The 27332-nt window shown below is 35.9% G+C and overlaps 2 protein-coding genes across 6 annotated transcripts in view; one reads left to right on the top strand and one right to left on the bottom strand.

Annotated features, from left to right (window-relative positions):
* The window catches only part of CCDC82 (coiled-coil domain containing 82), a 33102-nt gene extending 12330 nt beyond the window's left edge, over positions 1–20772 (bottom strand). Inside the window, exons 1-6 of one of the 5 annotated variants that reach the window (XM_047691209.1) lie at positions 20689–20743; positions 18440–18519; positions 15009–15742; positions 14338–14542; positions 3058–3150; positions 796–920 (exon numbers count right to left, since the gene is read on the bottom strand). In XM_047691209.1, the coding sequence (XP_047547165.1) occupies positions 796–920; positions 3058–3150; positions 14338–14542; positions 15009–15728 (1143 nt within the window). In that variant the 5' untranslated portion in view covers positions 15729–15742; positions 18440–18519; positions 20689–20743. Of the gene's footprint in view, positions 1–795; positions 921–3057; positions 3151–14337; positions 14543–15008; positions 15743–18439; positions 18520–20272; positions 20663–20688 lie in introns of those variants that run through there. The other 4 variants (XM_047691208.1, XM_047691207.1, XM_047691210.1 and 1 more) reach the window with 4 other exon arrangements.
* Positions 20706–24078, top strand: JRKL (JRK like). The gene has a single exon (XM_047691204.1). It carries the CDS (start codon positions 21495–21497, stop codon positions 23067–23069), a length of 1575 nt encoding a protein of 524 aa, XP_047547160.1. The 5' UTR covers positions 20706–21494; the 3' UTR covers positions 23070–24078.
* The last annotated feature ends 3254 nt before the right edge of the window (positions 24079–27332 follow it).

Here is a 27332-nt window from a genome sequence, read left to right as displayed (position 1 = left end):
TGTGAATCATTAGAAGATAGAATATTAGAAGTAGGGAGATTGAGGAAAAAACCCTTAAAAATTATATCAGATATCCTCTACTATTGGAGATCATAAAATAAAAATCTATGAGATAACATGGAATATAATAATTTATATTAAAAAGATGCTTTCTTGAAATTGGTAAAATTACAAAATCTTAATTACAAATAATTACAAAACCTTAAAGTCAAGAAGGATGTCAAAGACAACGTAGGCCACTGTTTCCCAAATTATATTATGGAAATCCATTATTCTAGGAGGTGATAAAAGGTAGCTCATGAAAAGCAGCCTCAAAGGAAAATACAAATTTGGAAAGTATTGCATTCTACATCACCCTCTTGAAGATTTAGAGTATAATTCACATATTAATGTTCCTTGAAAAGTCCTTCAGTTAAGCTTAAGTTAAACCCACTGTTTCTCAAACTTCTTTAGCAGTGGAACTCTTTTCTGAAACAATAATTAATATTCTGTGAGAAAAACTTCACTTTAATAGATGGGCTAAGCTCTGGAGATGTTCTAAAGTTATTCATCATTTAGAACTACCTAACTACCAGATACATATAATAAGTACTATAATAATTCAAACAATAGCAGCCTTTAGAAAAGGTGAGAAACAAGCTGATTATTTAACAAAGAAAAATGCCAATAATTTAGAAGATTATTCTGTTAGTATTCAGTCAATATTCAGTTTAATAACTGGATATTTAAATCCTGATAGATCTGCCACTCCCAACCCCCTCAGCCAGAAATGTAAAACCAATTTAAACCATATACCTTATATTGCTCTTTCCAACGACTTCTAGAAGCTAAACTCTCTAGACGAGGCTGAACAAAGCGGTTATCCAAATAATGGAGAGATGTCAACATATCTTGTGCATACGATTTTTGTCTGGTACCATCTGTTCAGGGGAACAACAACAATGACAACAACAAATAATCACTTAGCCCTTTGGAAATATCTATCTATCATCTATCTATCTATCTAAAACATCACACTAATGAATTATCCAGCCTTAAATACAATAGTGCCAAGTTTGAGAAACATTATTAGGAAATATTTTTTTTTTTGAGCTTTAATTTTTATTTTTTCAGCATAACAGTATTCATTATTTTTGCACCACACCCAGTGCTCCATGCAATCTGTGCCCTCCACAATACCCACCACCTGGTGCCCCCAACCTCCCACCCCCCACCCCTTCAAAATTCCCAGATCGTTTTTCAGAGTCCATAGTCTCTCATGGTTCACCTCCCCTTCCAATTTCCCTCAACTCCCCTCTCCTCTCCATCTCCCCTTGTCCTCCATGCTATTTGTTATGCTCCACAAATAAGTGAAACCATATGATAATTGACTCTCTCTGCTTGACTTATTTCACTCAGCATAATCTCTTTATTAGGAAATATTTAAGTAATTAAATACATAAGGATTTCTTCCCATAGTTTTAGAAAGATACTTGGTTAATTGGTTAGAGGCATTTGAAATTTATGAAGAAAAAAACATTCCATCAGAGCACTAGGGAAAGAAAAAAAACCATAGAGGCCTTCTACTTGTTCCTTGAATACATCAAACTTATTTCTTTTAATTCCAGTAAAATTAACATATAGTGTTATATTAGTTTCAAGTGTACAATATAGTAATTCAACAGTTCTACGCACTACTCAGTACACATTACAGTAAGTGTACCTTTTAATTCCCTCCACCTGTTTCACTTATTTACCCACCAACTTCCTCACTGGTAACCACCTGTTTGCTCTCTATAGTTAAGAGTCTGTTTGTTTCTTTTTCCTTTGTTCATTTGTTTTGTTTCTTAAATTCCACATGCAAGTAAGATCAGACAGTATGTGTCTTTCTCTGATTGACTTCACTTAGAATTATACCCTGTTGATCCATCCATGTTGTTGCAAATGGCAAGATTTCATTCTTTTTTATGGCTGGGTAATATTCCTTTGGATGTATACTCCACTTCTTCTTTAGCATTCATCTATCGCACCAAACTTACTTTTACCTAAGTGTCTTTGCAGTTACTGTGTTCTCAGATAAATCTATGCATTACTTCTCCCCTGATTCATTCATTTAAAAGTCACCTCTTGAGAGACCTTCTTTGACCAATCTAACAGATACCTTCCTTATCTTTATAACACTTGTGTCTCCTTAACCTACCATTTTTTTTTCTAAGAACTAATCACTAGTTAAAATTATGTTATATATTTGTTTACTCATTCATGGTCTGTCTCTTCCACTAGACTTTAAGCAACATGAGGGCAGGTATCTTGCATGTCATAGTCATTGCATATCCCCAGTCCTCAAATAAATGCCCTTAGGCACTCAATAAATAAAATGTGAACGAAATCTCACTTAGGCAATTAGGTAGATATTCAATACAACATATTTTCAGTCTTTATTAACTTCCAGATTCTGTGCTAGATGCAAGAGATAAGTGTATATCTAAGGTATGGTTCTTCTTGTACTCTTAGGAGGGAGGAAGGCAAAAATATATTTTCAATGCAGTATGAAAAGTGTATATACAGCAGTACCACCAGGACACTGAGAGCACAAATGAGGGTGTAAAAATATTACTTGAGTGGGTCATGGTAGCTTTCACAGTGAAAACAATTTTACATTCATTTTAAAGAGGGAACAGCATGAGCAAAGGCACAAAAGCATAAAACAGCATATAACTGTTGGTGAAATTCAATGAGCTTAGAGAGTCTGGGATAACACAAGGCTATTGAACTACTCTGCTGTTTTCAGTCTATGTCCTACATCCTCATATTCACTGTATACTCTCTAAAGGCAGGGGAACATCACATATTTCTTTTGTACTTTCCACATATCATAAATAATAAACAGTAAAAAGTTTTTGATGTGAATGGGCTTCTGGTGTAGCTGATCCTAGGGGGAAAAATTAGAGGGCCTTAAAATGGGTCTCTTGGTTTTGCTTAAGTATATATCTTATCTTATATTACATTAGTAGGGTGTTAAAAAATTGGAAAAAGAAAAAAAAAAAAACTCTAATTGTTCCATTTGTATTAACTTACCATACAATGTTCCCAGAAAAGATTCATCTAAAGCATTGATCAGAAGAGCCTTCACAACTCTTTCAAAGTGAGTATAGTGGTCACTAAAAGAATCTGAAATTAATTTTAAATACATATTAGAATATAGTAGATAAAACAATTCCTTGAATAAAATGGGTTCCTTTCTCTAAGAAATTAATACTATGAATAGGAGAATTCACTTCATTATCCTAATTTTATAGCCGCCTCAGTAACTTGTCTTGGTCACTGAGCAAATATCCATTTTCCAGATTTACTTGTTTCTAATCCAAAATTTGAAGTTGTTATTTCAAATAATCTTCAGTTTCCAAACTTATAAAGGGAAAACTATTCAGAAAATATTAAGAGATACATTGCAAAAAAAACCCTCAAATCATCCCTGTGGACTTAAGTTTATCAACTTAATTACAGTGAGAGAGCAAGAGAGAATACTTTTATACGTAGATTGTTCAATATGTACCTGAAACTCCTGTCTTTCCTTCTCTCTGAAACATGGTACATATGAAATTGCCCAAGAAATTACTACCCTACCCAGAATCCCAATGACTATAAAAATTCCATTTCCCTTTCTGCTGCTCCAGATTTAGGATTTGCCATATCAGTTTAGAAAAGTTCTGTCTTCTCTTTCTCATACCAAATACATCAGACTACCTTCCCACTAACTCATTGTAGTCCATGGAATCATCTGTTGTGATGGGACATGCAATAGTAAGAGAGAAAGTCCCTATTTTCCATTGCTCTTGGGTCAAGGTTTACTATGGCTGTAGAAATATTCTCTATCAAATACAACCTCTTCCTTGATCCAAATTGTCACTACAGAACCTTTGCTCTTGCCTGGGCCCCTATAAAAATATTAGGGACAACCTGAACATTTCAGGAAAAATGGATGATGCTTGGTGAGAAATTTAAGCAAAATAAGACCTATGTTAGCATTTATGAGTGAATTTTGACGTTGCTTTCACTGAAATAAAACAAAGATGAATTTTAATATAAAATGTTTTTCCTTATATTTTCTACTAAAAGGGCTGTATAACTCTAAGTTTCAGGAAAAATATTTAGTATGCAATCTTTTTTAAAGAAAGCATGTTATTATAGTACTAATGTGGCCAAAATAAAGCAGTAATAAAATTAAATACCGATAGCCAATAGCAGACAATTTGTACCATGGCCCTTACACTTTAGAGTGCCTATGATCAATAGTAAATTACAAAAGAACTGATCACAGCCATTTATGAGTATTTCTTTTTAAATCAGTAGAATGTAGTTGGAAAATGAAATAATACTTCAATTAGCATTCAATTTAGATTAGGTTAGATTTTCATCAACCTCTGGATATAATATAGTATTGGTACATGATTTAATTTTGAGTGTTAAACTGCATGTAAACTCTCTAGCACTTCCCAAACTATATTAAGGTAAAAATGTTCTGGAAATATTAACAAACATGTTGAGGGGAATAAAACATGAAATTCATCCCCTGTGCTGCTAAGTGTAACTATCAAATAAATTGAAATATAATTTTTTTTATCACACTGATTTTATCAGTCTTTTTTTTTTTTTTTAAAAAGATTTTATTTATTTATTTGTCAGAGAGAGAGAGGGAGAGAGAGCAAGCACAGGCAGACAGAATGGCAGGCAGAGGCAGAGGGAGAAGCAGGCTCCCTGATGATCAAGGAGCCCGATGTGGGACTCAATCCCAGGACACCGGGATCATGACCTGAGCCGAAGGCAGCTGCTTAACCACTGAGCCACCCAGGTGTCCCGATTTTATCAGTCTTTGAATGTGCTGGTGATCAACCTTACTCACCTGTTGTAGAGTTTGGGAACTGTTGTTCTATTTTATTTTATAAAAAGATTTTATTTGGCAGACAGAGATCACAAGTAGGCAGAGAGGCAGGGAGAGACAGAGAGAGGGGTAAGCAGTTTCCCCGCTGAGCACAGAGCCCGATGCGAGGCTCGATCTCAGGACCCTGGGATCATGACCTGAGCCAAAAGCAGATGCTTTAATCCACTGAGCCACACAGGTGCCCCTGTTTTTCCATTTTAAAGACCTTGATGGTGTTTCTTTAGAATTGGGAGTAAAAGGAAAAGGCAGAGGATCAGAATCATCTGGAGAAATTTTGCCTAACCACAGAATCTCTCTCCTACCAATGCCTATCAGAATCTCCTTCAAAAGAGTCAGGAAGGCCTCAGTTTTGGTGGGCCTGAGTGGATAGATGGGTGGTGGAGAATTAAGCTCCTGGCATCTCAGATTGAAAAAAATATTTTATTGAGCATGTATATGCCAGGCATTGGTTCATGTACTTACATGAATTGCTTTCTTTCTCAATATAAGCCTATGAAGTACTATCAATACCCTCAGTTTATTTTTAGCTAAGAAAATAAATACAAAGAGGATGAAAATTTTCCCCAAGTTCACACAGCTAGTAAGTATTGAAATCAGTGCTGGAACCCAAACAATATGACTCCAGATTTCATGCTACTATCCCCCAAGTAGATGTTGTTCTGCATGGTAGTTAGGTTTGATAACATAGTTCAGAACATAGAATTTAAGACTTGGATAGGAAAATGGAGAAAATAATTCAAATCTCTCATTTCATTTTATTTTTTATTTTATTTTATTTTTCGAGAGGGGTGGTGGGAGGGAGAGAGAGAGAATCTTAAGCTCCACGCTCAGCATGGAGCCCGATGTGGGGCTTGATCTCACAACCCTGAGATCATGACCTGAACAGAAATCAAGAGTCAGATACTTAACTGACCGAGCCATTCAGGAACCCCTCAAATATCTCATTTTAGAATTTTCAGAAATGACCCAGTGATGAAAGAACTTACCTAAGAACAACTAGATAGAGGAAGAATCAGAATTAAAGGTTAGACCTCCTCCAGAGCTTTTTTCAGTGTTCAGATCCCTATATTGGATGAGCTTCTGTGAAACATCCTAGGAATATCATTTAAATTTTTCTTCTATGATCATAAAAAAAATTGCAAAAAGAATACAGGAGAAAATCAATAATATTTGTATTTATGCATAACTTTATTTTTCCAAGGTAGTCAATTTCCTCATACTCAGTCATAGGGTAGTTTAGACATTCTGTTTATTTTCCATGCATCTTTTATCATATATGCTAAGATTTTGTTTCAGTGCTGTTTAACTTTCTTATCTTAATGTACCTTTCCTAATGATCTTAATGTGTACCTGTCATTTTCATGCCAGTACTACACTGCTTTACTTACAGAAATATTATGATAACTTTTTATATCTGGTGGAGGAAGTCCTTCAGATTTACTGTTTGTTGTCTAATTTTATTTATTCTCATACATTTTTTCCCAAGTGAACTTTAGCACTGTTTTGCAAAGTTGAATCAAAAAGTTGATTTCAGAGGCTCCAGGGTGACTCAGTTGGTTAAGTGTCGGATTCTTGATTTCGGCTCAAGTCGTGATCTCAGGGTTGTGAGACTGAGCCAAGCATCAAACTGAGCTGGGCATGGAGACTGCTTAAGATTTTCTCTCTCCCTCTCCCTGTGCCCCCCCCACCCCCAAAAGGTTAATTTCCAAAGAAATAATTTCTTGCACTATTTATCTTTCCAGAAACATGCAGTGTCTCTTTCATTCATGTTTTCTTTGCTATTTCACAGTAAAGTTCATTCTTGTACCTATAAAGTCATGCTTTTCTTCCTAAGATTAGGCCTAGGAACTTTATTTTGTTTGCTACTATAGATGGACTTGTCCTTCATTTTATCTTCTAAATAATTATTGATAGCATAAAGAAAACTATTTTACATATTCATTGTGAATCTGGTCATCTTTCTGAGATCTTTTGTGAATTCCCAATAGTCAGATTCTCTTACATATGTGCAGAAAATGAACTTCCTAGTACATCACAGAGCTGGATAGAGGGGGACACTGTTTGGGAATTCCTGGTCAGTGACTCTGCTTTCTCCCCCAACCCTGAGAAGGATGTGGTCTCGCTAGTGCTAAGTTTATTTCAAGAACCAAGAGAATGTAAATATTTTCTTAGAAGCACACAGAGTGTTGGTATACTTTCTTTTGAAATGCAGGTATGAAGATAGTATAAGAAAGCAGAGACAGAGCAAGAAATTGGGTTCTTTCTCTACTCTTAACAGGAAAAAAAAGAACTAAGAAAACTATGGAAATGTATGATGCCTCAACTTCTGTTCTCAATCTATTCATATTCTATCTCTTAACTTTGTATCCCTGGTTAAATGAGTCAGAAACTTATAGGTTGTGTGTGTGTATGTACATACACATAAGCTATATAATATATATATAGAATTGTATTATGTTCAAATAATGCCTTTTCCTTTTCAATAGTTAATAGTTTTCACTTTTTTCATTATATTGTTTGAAACACCTAGAACAAAGTAGAAAATTTTTGTCTTGTTCTTTTTTTTTTTAAGATTTTATTTATTTATTTGACAGACAGAGAGATCACAAGTAGGCAGAGAGGCAGGCAGAGGTGAGGGGGGAAGCAGGCTCCCCGCTGAGCAGAGAGCTCAATGCGGGGCTCGATCTCAGGACCCTGAGATCATGACCTGAGCTGAAGGCAGAGGCTTAACCCACTGAGCCACCCAGGCGCCCCTGTCTTGTTCTTTTTAAAAATAAATTTTATTTTAGAGAAAGAAGAAAAGTGAGGGGGAGAGAGTGTGTTCACGAGTTGGGGGAGGGGCAGAAGGAAAGCATCTTCAAGCTGACTCCTTGCTCAGTGCAGAGACCAACACAGGGCTTCACATGGGGCTTGATCCCATGACCCCTGAGATCATGACTGAGTTGAAACCAAGAGTCAGACACTCAACTGGCTGAGCTACCCCAGGCATCCCTGTGAGTATCTCTAGTGCTTCATTAGCAGTATATATTGTTTTAAATATTCTTTGTTATGTAAAGGACAAATACTCATATTACTAATCTTTTAAGACTTGTTATTTTTGTTTTTAAACTAGATATGGGCATTGAATTTTATCAAATGCTTTTTGATAGAAATAGAAATAGATTTAATCAAATCTATTAAAATTATGACATGATTTTTTATCTTTTGACATATTAATGGAAATAATATATTAAACCATTTTTAAAAAAGATTTTATTTGAGAGAAACAGAATAAGTGTGAATGGGGGGAAGGACAGGGGGAAAGAGAGAGAGACTCTCAGGCTGACTCCATGCTGAGCGTGAGGCTGACACAGGGCTCAATCTCAAAACCCTGAGATCATGACCGGAGTCAAAATTGAGTTGGCCGCCTAACCAACTGAGCCATCCAGCCAGGCACCCCTGTATTAAACCATTTTTATAATTCTAAAAAAGATGGCTAGATAACTTTTTCTTCATTCTTGTAATTAGGAAAGCATTTCCTTCATGTCTATTTGCAAATCTATTTTCATTCACTTACTAGGATGTAAGCCTCCTTAACTTGCATAAATACGTGTGTCCAGCAACTCAACAATATTTTCTTCTATCACACCTCTGAATTCATGTTTTCCCATGTTCCAAAAACATGCTATGTCTCTTAGCACATTCAAATCTTCTTTTACATTTTCCACTAAAGCTATAGAATTTTCTTCCTTTAGATTTTCATTTGCTCTGTATTTTCTCCCCTGAAATTTGTGAAATAGGATCATTTCTATTCCTTTATGTATTATCTTCTCCTTTGGAACTGTTTTCATTTTCTCTATGCTAGAAGTACTTCTTGGGTTTAACCTATGTATCACTGATGAGATTTTCTGTACTGTTAATTCTGTTGTTTATATCTTTTGGTATAGATTTCATTTCTGACTTTATAATTTTTCTAGCAACTTATCTTAGGTAGCTCTATTTCCCCTCAAGTCGTTCTCTCCTTACAACTTCCTATTTCCTTTTCACAGATTGTAAAGCAAATGCTTTATACAATTTTCTTCTGTTTCCTTTAATGAAATAGTTTTCACAGGCATTTGCTTCCTAAGTCTTCAGGGCAATGTTACCTTACCTTTCCCTTGTGCTACAATATGATTTCATTGGCACTTTTTATTCATCCTACAAAAAAGGGAAAATTCTAGAATTTAATATTTAATGTAAATGGTTGCAAGACTGTTAGGCACATTCTGTGTTATGTTGATAGAATTATTAACTGCTAGGTGGAGACTAAGTTAATGTTTGCTTTTAGTCTAATTTCCAGTATGCTAGCAAGTATTTATCTAGTAAGGCACTAGTAAACTTAGATGTACTCTTCTGTCTATACTTCCTTCTCTCTCACTTTGAACATATGATAGAGTACTGGAAAAACAATATAATCTTCAGTATCCACAAATCTGGAGGTTATTCCTATCTATCTGTGTATAATATTATTAGCATGTGAACATTATAGGTCTAGAATACAGTGGACCACTGCTAGTCTATCCCTCTACTTTTTATCATATCTTATCAGGGAGCTACAGTCTCAAAATAAATTTAGAGAAATATAGGGATTTATGAGAAAGAAAAAAGACCATGATAGTCTTCAACTTCTTCAAAGGTAAAGTGGAAGAGGACGCTATTCTGAGGTGTTACAGATACATCTCTCAGAGACAAATGGCAGATGAATAAGAGATAAAATGTCTTCCTATTAGTAGAGCTGTTCTCTTCAAAAAGGTATAATTGAATTGGCCACTCATTGATTCTCACATGAGAAGTGAATTTGGAATTAGAAATGTTTCTCCCAAATTATGATCATATGTTGTCAGTGTTCTTATAGAGACTGGGAAGAGAATGAATCTGGGAATATTAGCCTAATTATAGCCTAACCCAGCAATAGTGTAATGTTTACTATTCATCACATAGGTTATTAATTTAATGAGAAAATATATTTTTAAAGTATAAGAATTACCCTCAGTGACTTTTAGAACATAATCCCTGATGAATTGGAAACTGCCTATACTTAATTGTATTTATTATATTCATAAATGGCATAAATATCAATAAGTATTAAAAACAAGTCATACAGTCTCACTCTAAAATGTGTGGGGTTGTTTTCCTCTGATGCTTTAAGAAGTCTGTTCACATCTAACATTTCTCGGTCTTGAAGTATAGATCTAAGAGCCTTTAGCCAATACATTTAGCTTAATCACCCATCCATCCAACTAACAATGAGTTCCTCTATATTATCCAATACATTATTATCAGCTTTAAATGGTATGAGAAATGCAAAGAGAAGTGAAGTGGATTAACCATTGAGGTTATTTTTTGGAAGTGGGAATGCCCATTTATTTGGTCCTTTTTATTGAGTTTTTTTCCACATACCATAAATTTCACTCTTTTTAGTGTACAATTCTAGGGCTAATGCATAAGTTCTGTAACCACCATGACAACAACAACAACAAAAAAACAAACCAAAGAAACAAACAAACAAAAAAACAATAGTTCTACACCACCCCAAAACTCCTTTATGTTAACGCTCAATAATTTAGTTTTACACATAATGAGTCTGAGGTGTCTGAAAGATACCCTGATGAAAATGTTCAATAAGATGAAAATTTACGACTTAGGCTTTGGAGAAAACCTGTGCTGAAAATAAAAGTTTGGCAATTTTTGTCCATAACTGGGCTAAAGTTATGGGGAAGAGACTGCCTGAAACACAACAAGGGAGTTTGAAGATGACCTTTAGAAACATTAATATTTACATGGCAAGTGGAAAAAGAGGAAAGCAGTATTATAAAGGGGAAGACAAGATGGTACCATGGAAGCTAAAAAGAGAACTTTCTAAAAGGGAGAGTGATCAATTTCTTGTGTGATCAAAGCACATTAACAATACCACGTTAATAAGAACTGGAAAGCATTTTGGCAACTAGGAAGTAATCACTAACTTTAGTGAGAAAAATTTCACTGGATTGATGGTGCAGGAGCCCAACAATGCTTTGTAGAGGTAATGGGAAACTGGAACAAAGGATACAATTTTGAACAGTGGTTAATGAAACATACACCTCAAGGGAGTAAGGGCATGAATATGGTTACAAGTTGAGAAAAGACAACTTGTAAGGATAAGGCCAGAATTAGTTGCAATTACAAACACACAAGGTAAAATGTATTGCATAAAAAGAGATTCTTCTCTCTCTCAGGCAGAGATGCTCAATAGTAGAAGAAGCACAGAGTTCCTGGGTATCTACTCAAATGAGTTGAAAACTTGTATCCATAGAAAATCTGCGTACAAATATTTATAGCAGCTTTATTCATAATTGCCAAAATTTGGAAGCAACCAACATGTCCTTCAGCAGGTGAATGAATAAACAAATTGTGTACATCCATACAATGAGATTTTATTCAGTGATAAAAAGAAATAATCTATCATGCTACATTTAGACATGGTAGAAACTTAAATGCATGTTATAAGTGAAAAAGTTTAGTCTGTGTAATTCCAGCTATAAAACATTCTATCAAGGGCAAACTGTGGAGACATTAAAAAGATCAGTGGTTGCCTGGAGTTCACTGGAGGGTGGGAGAAATGAATAGGTAGAGCACAGGAGAATCTGAGGACAGTGAAACTATTCTGTATGATACTGTAATGATGGAACATTATATATTTGTCAAAACCCACAGAATGTACAACACAAAGAGTGAGCCCTGAGATAAAATATGAACTGTAGCTAATACTGTATCAATATTGGCTCATCAATCTTACCATGTGTACCAAACTAATGCAAAATGTTAATTATAGGGAAACTGTGTGTGAGAGGGATTATGTAGGAACTCTCTGTACTTTCTACTCTTTAGTAAACCTAAAATTGTCCCTTAAAAAAAAAAAAAAACAAAAGTAAGCATAGAGATGTAGGATAGAGAAGTAATGAACTTTAATTTTCATAAATTAGCAGGAATAGGCATGAGTAAGTATTACTGAGAAAATGTTCTATCACATTCTAGATATTATAACCAGAATGATGGGATATGTCCTAATTGAGTTTCCCTAAAATTTCTGTGTCTAGGCATTGGCAGGCAAACAAATGAAATAAGGAAAGTAGTCACTGACTTTTGAAATATAGATGCTTATCACTGGCATTTCTATAACTGATAAATTTCTTGAAATTTAATTCATACCTTAATCTACTATTTTATTATAAATCATGAGATTGACATTGAACCATGTTACACATAATTTTAGTAAATACGGTCATTTAAAAAATTGAAAGAATCCATTCTTGAAGAAAAAAATTTAAAAAAAAATGTATTCACTTAATAGCCTGTTTCTACCAGAGTTGTAAAACATCATAAAAACAATCTTTGAATTTGTGCACAATTATATGGATTAGAAAAATAATACATATTTTAAGATACCCCAAAATGTCAGGGTCTCAAACTGTGGTCTGTAGACACCTATAAGTCCCCAAGTTCATTCAAGGGGATCTATGAGGTCAAAATAGTAACACTATGATAATCATGCTGTTCTTACCATGTTGACATTTCCAATGTTGGTACAAAAAGTAACTATAGGTAAGGCAGCTGGATAACATGAATCATGGCAGTGGCACCGAACCACTAGTAATCACTGTAGTCATCATTGTTATATATTCAGTAAAAAGCTACTTTCTCTAAGAATGTCCTTGATGAAGTAGTAAAAAATATTAATTTTATTAAATCTTGAACATACATCTTTTTAGTATTCAATGAGATGAAATGAGAAATATGCATAAAGCACCTAGGTTGCATCATAGTATGATCAATCATACTATGAGGAAACACTGAGTTGGGAGCTGACAAAGCCTCATTTATCACGAGACGCCATGTTTACTTGAAAGAACAACTGACAGGGACACCTGGCTGGCTCAGTTGGTAGAGCATGCAACTTTTTAAATTTTTTTTTAAATTATTTATTTTAGAGAGAAAAAGAGAGAGAGAGCAGGAACAGGAGGGAAAGAGAATCTGAAGTGGACTCTGTGCTGAGGGCAGACCCCAATGTAGGGCTCAATCTCAGGACCCTGAGATCACTAACTGAGCTGAGAAACCAAGACTCAGGATACTTAACCAACTGTGCCACCCAGGCACACAAGCATGTGACTCATGATCTCAGGGCTGTGAGTTCAAGTGCCACATTGGGTGCAGAGTTTACCTACTTATGTAAAGAGAAAGAAGCAAGCAAGCAAGCAAGCAAGCAAGAAAAACAGAAAGAGGAAGGGAGGGAGGAAGGAACAAAGATAAAAAGAAAAAGAAAGACTGACAACCAATGGATATGCATGCATTTGTCAATTTTCTCAAAAAAGAGCAAAGGAAACCTGTGATTTCAAGAACTCACAGTATCTCTTGCCAAAGATTTAAAAAAAATTAAAAACAGATAAAAAAAAACAGATTAAAAAAAACAGATTTTTAAGTAGAAATCAGAATTTTAGAAAACTTGTATCTGCTAATAGTGTGAGCTTGACGGCTTCCCCATACCTAAAAAAAAATTTTATAAGATTGGGGGTAAAATCAACAAATGTGATTCTGAAAATATTATATAAAGAAATGTGTCAACATTTGGAAGATCTACATAACCCAGTGAACCAGTATTTTCCAAATGACTAATGCATGATATTACAAAGTCATGTATAGGTAAAAGATCCATTCAAACTGCAAGACAAATTAATGGAATGCAATGTAAGTAAGTACTAAAAACTCATTTGTATGGTTTCCGATTCCATACTGCAACTAACTTTCAGAGACAATCACTTGAATTGTGGTGTAGTGACAAAAAGAATATCCACATTATTTTGAAGATACTTTTAAAATCTTTTTCCCTTTTCTAGCTACCTATCTGTGTGAAGCAAAACTGTTCTCATTTACTTCAAGTAAAACATCAAAATACACTGAATGCAAAAGCAGGTATCAGAACCTAGCTGCCTTCTATTAAGCTATATATTAAATACAACTATTTTAAAATGTAAAACAATGCCATTCTTATTTTTTAATAGTTTTTTAAATAAAAATGTTACTTATGTTAACATGTAACAAGCTTATTAATGTTAGTTTAAGTCTTAGTTAATAAATGTGTTTTAAATTTCTCTGTTCTGTATTTCTACAGTGATAAATGTTCTTAGATATAACCCATAAAAACAAAAGCTCTTTGGGGTCCTCAATAACTTTTGAGTATAAAGGGTTCCTGAAACTAACTAGAATACTAGAATAGACTATTCTTAGAGTGACGAAATTACCTAAAAATAAAACCATAGTTTCTAATCAGTGACTTAGAACATGATAGTAAAAGGCTGATCTGATATTTGATATAATATCATGATTAGAGCAAGTCGTAAAACATTTTCTTGGTATTGACTTACAAAGAGAATTCTGTTTTACTAATTTCAGTTGTGATGTAGTCAATTTTTCTCCTCGCTGGCTTTTATTCTCTTCATCAACCTCCTCATCTTGAACTACAAAGTCATCAATAATATAATCATCTCCATCTTCATCATATTCATAATCATCTTCCTCCTCCTCATCATCATTTTCATCACTGCTTGGGCAGGATTCCTTTTCAGAGTCCTAATTAAATTAAAACATATCCTTCAGTAAATTTGTACCTTTAAATTGTAAGTATGGATATGAAATTAAAAGATTAAATCTGAAACCAAAACAATGATCCATGGAAATTAACTTCATATTGTAAGGTTAAAAAAAAGTCTTGTCGTATCAAATGTTGAACTTTTTGGATTAGGAAGAAGATGATATACCTTGGCAAATGATATAAAATGTTTAAAGTGGATATTAAGATTATAAGTTAAAAAGAGAAAGACCATATTAAACAGTCTTTCAATTTTAAAAGAGTGATAAACTGAGGCTCATGGTAAAACAGTATATTAGACACAACAGTAAAAACATGTTGAAGGATACTTGATTGAAAAATTAAATTCAAGAATTGAGAAATAGAACAGACTTTGATTTTTATAAAAGTTAAATACTTTAAGGAAAAATTTAAGAACAGTAACAAAACCAATAAAATATAACACACCTCAAAATCTCTACTACTATTGCGTCTCTGAAGAGATCTTTGTTTTGAGAGTTCTTTCAGTTTCTGGAGTTGTTCTCTCTTTCTTGCAGCTAAAGTTTTTTCAGGCTTTTTTTGCTCCATCTCGACTGAAGAACATTCATCTTCAACCACTCTACGTGGACGTTTAACACCTACTTTTCTAACTAGGATATCACTATCATCACTCTCATCACTGTCATACATAACAGAGGAGATCCTTTTTCTCTTCCCTCGCTTGATATGTTCTTCTTCTAAGTCCTCTTCTAGTATTTGTCCGGGGTGTTTGTTGAGATCATCATCCTCTTGATTTGAATGCTTTTCATGATCTAGTAAGTCAATATATCTATGTTTGTTTTTGTTTTTTTCTTCTTCATACGCTGAACTGTTGCCAGTGTTCACGAGATGCTCACAGTTACTACCATCACTTTCAACATTAATTAATCTAAGTTCTCTTTCATTTTCCAGCTTTTTATTACTATCAAACCCCTTGTTACCATCAAGATCTTCATCACTGTCAAGCTCTTCATCACTGTCAAGCTCTTCATCGCTGTCAAACTCTTCATCGTTGTCAAGCTCTTCGTCACTATCAAATAACTGTGAGATGCTACTTCTTTTAGTCCGCCTCCAATCAACTCGAGATTTCTGCTCACGCTCTTGAGTTTTAGAATTTTTCCTTGTTTCGTGTCTTCTAACATGTACCATTTTCACTTAAGCTTCTACAAAATAAAGTTATTAGGAATATAATAATGATAACCAGATTTCAAAAAGAATGTATTTATGGTACAAACTATATTTATTTGGTGTTATAAAATGGTTCATAAAGGTAAAAATCACATAAAATATCTGAGTAAAGATGGCAGAATAGTTATTCAACAAATAATTCACTGAACATTTACGAAATAATTGCATGAACGTATTCTGAATTATGCTATATTTTGTGCTGAAAGAAATACATAGAAAAATAATGGTTCTGTTGTTCTCCAGATTATTATCCATGGGTAGAACATATAAGCATATCTTAAGAAAAACAGTACAGAATAAGAGATAAAAATAACTGCAATAAAATTATAAAGATGCAGGAAGAACAGTATAGCAACTGCTTCACTGAAGATTTGATTGAACAGATATGATCTGATAGACTTCTAAAGGGCTGGCTATATTTCAACAAAAACAATGACAGAAAAAAGGATTTCAGGCAGGTAAAAATGGTAAGGTCAAACTTGCACTGAGAGAGAACATGGTATGTTAAGTAAGTAAGTGTGACCAAAAAAGTGTGAAGAAAGCCTTTATGCTGGGAAAAAAAGAGATAAGTATAGAAAAATAAGGTGGGATTATCATAATCATTCATTCTTAGGCAAAGTATCCTGAACAGAGAAATGATATGAATTTGTAACACAAAGGATCAATTTATATGGAGAAAGTTATAAAGTAGTAGCTGATAAAAGACAGCATTGCAAAATTAAGAGATCACCTATTCAGTAAAACTGCAGCTTCTATATATCTTAGTAAAACGGCAATGGCTTCAAACCACTCAAAGGAAAAGATAAAATCCAACAGAAAACTTACTAACAATCCAAAATTGGGTGAAAAAATAAAGTTTCATGGTGAAGCGGAGTATGATATTGGGAAGGAAAACAAATACTGCTAAGTTTCTGATTCACAAAAGGCCGACCTCTGTTAAAATTATCACAAGTATATAACAAGGAACAATTAGAGACAAGTAAGATAACCAGAAGAACAGAAACATGTCTTTTGTAGTTGCTAAGGAATATACACATATGATCATAATGTAATGTGACTGACCTCATAATGTATGTATAAGAACTTATATATTCTATTGATTGCTATCTCCTTCAAAGAAATCACCTTATGAGGCTAATTATTCTGATATTTGCACCATGGCACACAATATTCTTGGACATTTTCTATAAAATACAGTATTAAAAAATACATAAAAAGGGGCGCCTGGGTGGCTCAGTGGGTTAAGCCGCTGCCTTCGGCTCAGGTCATGATCTCAGGGTCTTGGGATCGAGCCCCGCATCAGGCTCTCTGCTCAGCGGGGAGCCTGCTTCCTCCTCTCTCTCTACCTGCCTCTCTGCCTGCTTGTGATCTCTCTCTGTCAAATAAATAAATGAAAATCTTAAAAAAAAAATACATAAAAATATGAAAATAACCCCACTCCATTTTTTTTTAATCCCAAAGAGTGGCTTAAATACCTATATTATTGACTTGTCTTAGTTTAGGAACTGTTAGCAGCTTCTAAAAATGAAATCCAATTTCAAAAGATAAATATTAATTACCATTACAGATATTTTAAAAATGTGCTCTGTGAAGGTAATCCAAAAATAAAATGCCAAATTTTTTTTGAGCAATGGCAGTATCACTGAATCTAGTTTATAGCTTTCCAAGATGATTCCTTTTTTGGGTAGGTGGGAGTAGGAAATACACCATTCATTTAATTGTACAAATTCTGTTATGTTTAAAAGCAATATGACAGTTTCTACAATGAAAGAATAATGGTTGCTAAGATTATACACAAGAAATTTTCTTTATAGTGTTGGCTGAAGTGTGACCTTATGACAGTAATTGCTAGGAGATCTACTGAGCACTATAATAGCAATCTAACAAATCCTAGTCAACAGACAAAATATTCTGTTACTTGAAATTACACTTGGGTTGCATATTACAGAAGGCTTATATTAAAATCAGCAAAGATGAGAATTGTGGTCAAAGTTACCTTTAAAAAAAATCTCTGTATTACTCTTTAAAGTAAGTTCTTTATGAATCATACTGCTTCACAGTAGGTCCACCCAATTTCTTCTTCAGGTTTTAAATAGATTACTGTTGTTTTTTGTTTTGTTTTGTTTTAAATTAAGCACCAGATAAACTAGACAGTTTATATTGTGAAGCCATATAGTACAAGTACTTTTTGAGCACAGTTAATTTGCACAAACTGTGCATGTGCCTTATACTGTAATGTCTTCCTAATGAGTCTGTCTGAATTGGGAGAAATAATGAAAAAACATTTATGAAAACAAATGACAAATATGACTTCAGTAGAAACACTAAGGCAAGGGTGAACATTAGGAACATTAAATGAAAGATGATTTTATTAGTACTCAAATTCATGTACACTAGATGACTATCTCACATAGCTATACCATGTCAAAACACAGTTATTTATCATATCAATAGGTAACTCCTGTAACAATGGTAGAATGAGTAAGAATGTGACACTATAAAAACACCAATCACTGCACATGGTTAAGCTATTAAAAATCCTGTATGTACAGAATTTTTCACTATATTTTCCTATCGGTTTTTAAATCCTGACAATGATCCTAGAAGGAAGATACTCTCTACCTTCATTTATAAATATCAAAGCCAACGACATAAGAGTTTAAATGACTTACCGAAGATCAGCTTGTTAGTGACAGAGCAGGGATTAGAAGCCAGGTCTCCTGATTCCCGGTCCAGTCCTACACAATGACTGCTGCCAATATTATATTTATACAAGGTAGTAAAAATCATGCCTCTAAAATGTCAGTATTTTATCTGTCATTCATGCTAAACTTTAGTTTCATAAAATAACCATCAAAATAGTTTAGAGTTTACAAACATGCTTTTTTAAAAAAATTATGTAACAATTTCAGTGCACATGAGTTGGGCCAGACACTTCTGGAAATCGTCCATCCAATAGGTAAAAAAAGAATGTGCAAAAGAGATGAAAATTTGAGACTTCCCTCTACCATCTTATTGATGACACTGATCACAAAATTTAAGGATTCCCCATTGAGACCAGAAGTAAAAATTTCAAAAAAGGCAGTCTCTGGTGAGAGAAAAAAAAAATTTATTTGGGAACTGCAGTACTGAATATTTGAAAAAGCAAATTTTTTTTAAATAAAATAAATCAAGTTTCATATGTCCAACTGCCAAATTTCCAGTTCTCTCTTCATATTTCAAAACCGGTATTTTATCAATAGCATCAAAAATTCTGTCATTGAAAACGAACATAATTTAAATATGGTTGGCTCCTCTTTTAAAATTGTGAATACTTCTACTATGTTAGCTGGGGAGGGAAGAATGATGACAGAAGGAAAGGGTGAGTGAACTGAACCTGAGGAGATAAATGAGAAGGTGAAGCTGGGTTGATGAACAAGCCATCTCTTGGTCTTTGGAATTCAATTAAAAAAAAAAAAAAAATCCATGCAATGGATGTAATTTCTTTATATGCTGAGTATATACTCAACTTCTTGAAGTGAGAATTTAATCAGGCTTCTTTAATGATACCTTACCTTTAGGCAAAGAAAAAACAAAGACTCCATAGAGAAAGCATTAAGTAAATGAAGACGATCAATACTATCACATCTTCGTGCTTCATAGTTAATATCACATAGAAGGCACATACATTGCTATGCTGTCTGCCAAAGAATGTAAATTAAAGGTAAGAATCCATATTGCTCTCTCACCCACAGGAACTCTACAACTAAAAGGTACTTTGATGATACCACTTGAATTTCTAATCAGAGGAAATACCCTTTAGTCTAGACTTTGAGGTTAACTCATCCTAAAGAAAAGATGCATTCTAGGAATCATTTGCCCCATCAGGTGACCGTTTACATTTTTAAAGTTTGAAGGGCAGTGGAAGCCCAGCCATTATTTGACGAAGGGGTGCATTCCTATTTGTAAAAAAACACCCCTCCCTGATGTTTCCTTTTATACGATAGTTTGGAGAGTAAACCTTAATTGATCAAAGAAATGGTTATTGAATGTACACACTATGTGCCAGCACATGCTCAGAGCTGTGGGTGTTACTAGAAGAAATCAACGACACAGTCTCTGCTCCCAAGGAGCTCACAGTCTGATGAAATTACTAGGGACAGCAAAACAAGCCGGCATAATACATGACTTACAGTGTATGATTCTGATTACGTTCTTTTCACATTGCTATGAATAAATTCACCCCAGTTCTTCCATTGCTAGAAAACAGGACAGCACAACATGACAGAAATAGAATATGGGAAGATAACATAAAGAGAGGAAAGCCAATGTGCCCCACTTGGAATCACGAACTAAGCTCCACAATTTCGCATAGAGTGCATCCTGCCAGCTTGGCTTCCGGGACAACTACAGTATTCATTAAAATCTTGAACACTGAAGGTGATTCTCTAAATCCAGCAGGGTTGAGTGGCAGAGGAAGGATCCCCTCGGGAATTAACACCAGAGTCATTTTCCTGATAACAAACCTGGCTCTTTGGCGGGAACGCAGGTACCCAGCGCAGCACGTCCGCCCGTCCGCTACTCTGCCTCCGGGAAAGAGGGGCACCGTAGCTAGGAAACCGGACCCTTAGACCGAGCTTCACGATGACGTGCGAGGGACGACACAAACCCCCAGGGCTCGGAGGAGCTCCGCACCCAGAAAACCAACAAGGGTCCGGAAAGGCTAGAAGCCCTCGAAATCACCACTCGAGCTCCCCCCAACAGTCCTGCCCACTTCCCTACTGCGGAAGAAACTGGCACCCCGCCCACTGTAGCTCAGCCCGAGCGGAGGGCAAGCGGAGAACGACGTTGAGGGGTGTCGTCCCGCCCACCCCGAGGGCCCGCGGGAATTTTTCTTTCCCGCCTGCGGGGAGGCGCGGCTTCCCCAACCCCGCGCCCTCACCTTTCAAAGCTCCTCCGCCTCTGCCTCCGCCTTTGCCTCCGCCCCAGGTACCCACACCAGACTGGCGGCGCTCCTCCTCCTTCCGGGGACCAGGGGAAGTCCCGCCTCTGGGAGGAGCAAGGGGCGGAGCCGGCAGTGGGAGGGGGCATCTTCCGGGAGCGTGTGCTTGGGGAGGAGCGGTCGCCGCGCGTTAGTCAGGGAGCGGTGCGGGTCCTGGTTCCAGTTGAGGTGGGGAGAGGGACCCGGCGGGCTGTGAGGGACCGGGAGGATTGTCCAGGCTAAGCCCAGCGCGGGGAAGTGTGGCTTGCGGTGGAAGGGGTTGGCTTCTGGGGAAGAAATCAAACGTAACCTTTCCCTTGGGGAAGGGGGCTAGTCCCCGACTCCCTGGTTCTTCCGCTCTCTGCAGTAAGTTTGGGGTGTGGCAGGGGCTAGTGACGGGCGTTTACCCTGCATCAGGGCGTGAAGGAGGTTTGTGGTCACGATGGGGTTATAGTCTTTAACGCGGCCACTGGGGGAATAAAACAAATGTTTGTAATCCGGATTATCCGCGGTGGCTTGGGGCCTCCTCTACTGCCCATCTGAGTTAAAGGCCTGTTCCTTCAAACTTCTTCCCCTCTCATCTTCCTCTGCTGCCTCTTTGCCAGCCAAGCACATCCGGGGACGGGGTCAGGGCCACCAGGTTCCTGGTAATGCTAAAAGACTGAGTGTGTAGGACTGTTAAAGCGAGTTTGTGTGAAAGAAGGAAGGATTTTGTAGATTGCTTCAGAGCGAGTGTGTGGTGAGGCCCTGAGTCCCAGAGCCTCAGCATGTCAGGGAAACGGAAGCGAGTGGTGTTAACTATTAAAGATAAGCTTGATATAATAAAAAAACTTGAGGACGGAGGTTCTTCCAAACAACTGGCAGTGATTTATGGAATTGGTGAGACAACAGTTCGGGATATAAGAAAAAATAAGGAAAAAATTATAACTTATGCAAGCAGTTCTGATTCCACAAGTCTTCTGGCCAAGAGGAAATCTATGAAACCATCCATGTATGAGGAACTGGACAAAGCAATGCTAGAATGGTTCAACCAGCAAAGGGCAAAAGGGAATCCCATATCTGGACCGATTTGTGCAAAAAGGGCAGAGTTCTTCTTTTATGCTTTGGGAATGGATGGTGATTTTAACCCCTCTGCTGGTTGGTTAACTCGTTTTAAGCAGCGGCACAGCATTAGAGAGATTAATATTAGAAATGAAAGATTAAATGGAGATGAGACTGCTGTAGAAGATTTTTGTAACAACTTTCAAGACTTTATTGAACGAGAGAATTTACAGCCTGAACAGATCTACAATGCAGATGAAACTGGACTCTTTTGGAAATGCCTGCCTTCCAGGACTTCTGTGATCAAAGGTAAATGCACTGTCTCTGGGCACAAGTCAATTGAAGAAAGAGTCACTATCATGTGTTGTGCCAATGCAACAGGTTTACACAAACTGAAACTTTGTGTTGTGGGGAAAGCAAAGAAGCCTCGCTCCTTCAAGTCAACTGACACCTCAAACCTGCCAGTCTCTTATTTCAGCCAAAAAGGTGCATGGATGGATCTTTCCATTTTCCGACAGTGGTTTGATAAGATCTTTGTGCCACAGGTTCGAGAATACTTAAGATCTAAAGGCCTGCAGGAAAAGGCTGTGCTCTTGTTGGATAATTCACCAACACATCCAAATGAAAACGTCCTTAGGTCAGATGATGGCCAAATATTTGCTAAATATTTACCACCTAATGTGGCTTCATTGATCCAGCCCTCGGATCAGGGCGTCATAGCAACAATGAAGAGAAATTATCGTGCGGGTCTTCTTCAGAACAACTTGGAAGAGGGTAATGACCTGAAATCGTTCTGGAAGAAGCTAACTCTGCTAGATGCACTTTATGAAATAGCAATGGCATGGAATTTAGTAAAGCCAATTACCATTAGCAGAGCATGGAAGAAGATTCTTCCTACCATAGAGGAGAAAGAAGGCTTGGACTTTGATGAAGAAGATGTTTCTGTGGCTACTGTGGCCACCATTTTACAGCATACCAAAGGACTGGAAAATGTGACTACTGAGAACATCGAAAAATGGCTTGAAGTGGACAGTACTGAGCCAGGCTATGAAGTGTTAACTGACAGTGAAATCATCAGAAGAGCGCAAGGCCAGACAGACGAATCTAGTGAAAATGAGGAGGAGGAAATAGAACTGATTCCAGAGAAACATATTAATCATGCAGCTGCTCTCCAATGGACTGAAAATTTATTGGATTATCTAGAACAACAAGGTGATATGATTCTGCCTGATAAACTGGTGATCCGTAAACTTCGAGCCACCATCAGAAATAAACAGAAGATGACAACCTCAAGTCAATAATGGCATTTCCTTGTTACATTGTTTCAATAATTGTGTTTGTAACTCTTAACCTCTGCAGTGTGGCTTAATTTTCTTTGTGTTCTCAATTCTCAGTCACAGCCCTATGAAATGTAGATACAAAAATGTGTCTGAAGTAGTTCAAGGATTATGTGTTTTGCATTATCTCTGTCTTCTTTTTCATTTGTGCAGATAATTGGAAGCCGATTCTGTATAAATTACCTATACACATGCATTCATTTTTGTAGATCTGCGATTATCCCTTCTATCACAGTGGCATTCCCTAAACTTTCTAAAGAAAAAAAAAAAAAAAAAAGAAAATTACAGATAACAGTGAACAGATTGAGCACTTTCCTGAAATCTGTTGTTTGGTTTTATGAGAGCTGCCACGGTAATCTTTTCTTGTATTAACATCATAAATGGTTATGTTTTGTGTATTTGTATACACTGACAGAATGAGAAATATCTATCTTTTAGATTTCAGGGTGATCTGGAATAATTAAAAGTGAAGTCCAATAATGAGGAAACTGATCTATGAATTATAAAAATAACTTAGAAACCATACTTCTGTTCTCTTATGTTTGTTTAGGTGGTAAGAGGGGGAGATTTTTCTGGAAATAAATATATAGGAAGTGATTATTAAATTAGTAAGAAAACTGAAAGCTGGTACATAAAAGATTCTGATCTATCCATTCGTAGAAAACTGTGAGTTGAAAATTTGGGGAACTTTAGGTTATTTATACAAGGGGAATAAATAGGCTTGTTTTAATTGGGTCTTATGAATTGGGTAATTATTTATTCATAATTATAGGTTTTGTAATGTTACATGTGATAATATGAACTCCTACCTTATATGTGGGGAAGAATCTTGGGAATTTAAAGTTACTTTTTTTTTTTACTGTGTACTTGGAAATGTCTATAGTTTGAAAAAGTTTATCATACCTTCTCCTTTTATTTGACATGAAAAGAAAAAGAAATGAAAAGAATAAAGTTATTATTATTTTTAACAAGCCATAGGTTGTGACCTGTTTTATGAAGAAAGCAGAAATAATTATGGAAAGTTCCAGTTTCTAAGGAATTTCATTTACTCTTTTGACACTTGAAAAAGGTATTCTTCTAGAATCTGCTTAAGTCAGAATTTTGATAAATTTGCTTAGTAAATTTAATATGTTTATTTAAGACATTGAAAAGATTTTACCTATGTGAATATTGATTTAATTTATGATTTCCATATTATTTCATGTTTTGGCCCTTAAAAAATGCCGTCAGTCATTTTTTTAAAGGTTTTACTTTTTCATTGAAATATTTTACATTTTATATTTATAGTGCCTTAGAAGTCTAAGACTTTAAAGAGACTTTAAGCTTTCCCTAATTTCTGTTATCTTCATGATGTATGTCCAGATTTTTTTTAAAAGACTTCTGTGATGAGAACTGTTTAAAAGTTATTACATGAATTGCCTCAGTGCACAGAGGAAAAAGCCTCAAATTAACATATCTATTGAATCAGATAATTATACATCCTACTATAAATTTAATTGTATATAAAAGAATTTTTCATTTTTCTCATATGAAAATGTATAAAAGCTTCTTGGAATTTCTGTCTGGATTTGCTCAATTTTTAAAATTAATCTTGTCAGTGAAATTCAGCTGTATCATTGCCACCTAGTGGTAAAATTAACATCACTGTTAAGCTGTGTGCTTTTAAATATTAATAGTAAAGGTTCTAGTGAAAGGTTCACTGTTTTGTGGCCTTGAGTGTGAATCTTGTGACTTTTTCTCTAGCCTCTGAGAGACTGCTCTTGTTTTTTTTTAGATTTATAGCTATTTGCTCTTTCTAAAAGCTGCCAGTACTGGTAGGCTACAGTTCTGTTTTGGACCCTTTTATCCTTAAGCAGGAGTGTAAAATCTGCCAATTACTGAATGCCATGTTATGTTCTAAGCAATATACTTATATAATCCTCAAATTATGGTAGAAATACTGATGCTCAGCTCATCCTTTTAATTGATGAAAATCAGTTGGGTACAGGTAAGAATTTAAACCCAGATATTTGATGCCAAAACCTGTGCTCGTATTATCCAACCTAGGCTAACCTCTTAACCTTTCCAATCTTCAAAATGTATTTCCTGCCACCAGCCACCCTTCCCCCAACCTGTCACGGATGTCTGACTTGACTTCTCTCTACACTTGTGGCAGCAACTACCCTTTCCTGTATGCTTTTATGAGGTTAGTCTTCCTCTTTCATTACCCTGTAGTTGATTTCTTTTTATCCCCAACCTAATAGCATTCGAAACTTGTATCATCTGTCTTTTGATTTCTGGTTAGCCATGCTCAGTGAGGAAAACAATTTAAAACCCACCATTGGGAAAATAGGTCATGCTAGTATTTCTCTTTAAGAGACAATCTCAAAGAGTTTTGAGGAATTAGCACGGTATTGTACCAATAAGAAAGTCTTGCTAGACCAAAGATACTGAAAACTGCTGCTATCAAAACCACATGAGTCTGTGTACGCTCAGATCCATATAGATCAAGAGAAAAGAAAAAAAAAAACATGCTATGGGGAAGAGAAGGAAGGATAGGTTGAAATACAAGAAGAGTTGGTTAGAGAAGAAAAAAGGAACATGTGGGCTGCAAGTGAGGTTAATTTTGTAATGATGTCTGTTTCACCATCACAGTCCCAGGTTTACTAGTATGTGCTGCTCATTCATAGATGGTCCCTGAAATCTCTGCTTTTCTTCTTTCTTACAGAATGTTTAAAAGTCAGTGCCAAGTTAAATGCATTTGGTCAGTAGTTGGAAATGGTTAGTGGATGATGACAGAAGCTATTTGGGTAGTGTGTCTGCCCCAAAGTCATAAATCCTTAATTCCCAATTCCTATTCCCTTAATTTCCCACCAGAGGCTGTGTTTGGCTTTGGATTTCTCCATTAAGAAATTAGCCACAGGGGTGCCTGAGTGGCTCAGTTGGTTGAGCATCTGCCTTAGGTTCGGGGTTGTGATCCCTGAATCCTGGGATTGAGCCCTCCATCAGGCCCCCTGCTCATGCTGTTTCTCACTCTAATGCTCTTTCTATCTCAAATAAGTAAATCAAATCTTAAAAAAAAAAAAAAAATAGCCACAGACTTAGTTTTCTCATCAGGCTTGCCAGGTTTCCCCATTGATGAGCCTCAATAGAACAGCTCTCAGAAAACCCACCTGTACATTAGGGTGTTTCTTTAAACCCATATTCCTAGGAGCCAAGAATTCTGTGAGAGCAGATTACCTGCAGTTATTGATAAAGGAAATTAGGAACTTACTTGTGATGAGAGATTAGGACTCATTGGGAATGGTGAGGGAAGTGGAATTCTTTGCCAGGTTTAAATTCAGTGAATCAAAAATTGGTTGGGCCTTACTATATGCATAACTCCTGGGAATGGTGTGTTTAGGAAAATGAAGAGGAAGAGTGGTTCTTGTCCTTAAAGATCTTGAAATTAAGGTAGAAAAATGACATTGGGGGTGGAGGGGAAATGCCATGTGTTCAATTGTAAACTCGTATGATACAGCCAACACAATGTGATAGGGACTATGTGAGGAAACCATTGTGATTTATTTTGCTTATTCTTTACTTTGCTGTCTTGTATTTTATATACCATTTACATTTTAAGCTTTTCTTTGTTCTTGTTTTTTACTGATCCTAAGTGACTTCATCCATTTCCATTGCCTGCATGCTTAGGACCCCAAGTCTACCTCCAGTCACTGTCTTCAGAAGTCCAAATTTATATCTTCAATTAAGAAGCAGGATTTACTTTGGAGGAGAAATTAAAATTGTTGTTTTTCTTCCCCTCTGTAGTAGACTCTCCATTAAGCATTCTGATGTCAGAGCTACCTAGATGGGCGAAGGAGTTATAGTGTTTTTTTAATTGAATGTCATATTAAACCTATCTTCCTTGGTCTAAAATAGCAAAACAGATAATTACCTATTTCTTATTTCTGTTCTCTTTCTTAGTTGACCTTTTCTGATGTACATGCCTTTGCCTTTGATCATTCCTTCCCGCAGGCAGCCATAGGATTTCTGTTTTTGGTTTCCTTGTTACTATTCAACTAAAATTTAGCTGGTCACATTCCAACCCCTAAACTCCTTAAAAGACCACCTTTTATACTCTTTACACCAACTACAGTCCTTAGAAACGTACTCTGTTTTCCACATTTTAGGCACCTGACAACTTCACACAATAATTAGGCTCATGCAATTAGAAGTTGGGTGTGAAAGAATGCCCAGAGGGTACTGGTC

This window comes from Lutra lutra, chromosome 10, assembly GCF_902655055.1.
Source record: "Lutra lutra chromosome 10, mLutLut1.2, whole genome shotgun sequence".
NCBI classification, from domain to species: domain Eukaryota; kingdom Metazoa; phylum Chordata; class Mammalia; order Carnivora; family Mustelidae; genus Lutra; species Lutra lutra.
The sequence above is the reverse complement of the archived record's forward strand: the minus strand, read 5'-3'. Positions and strand labels throughout refer to the sequence as shown.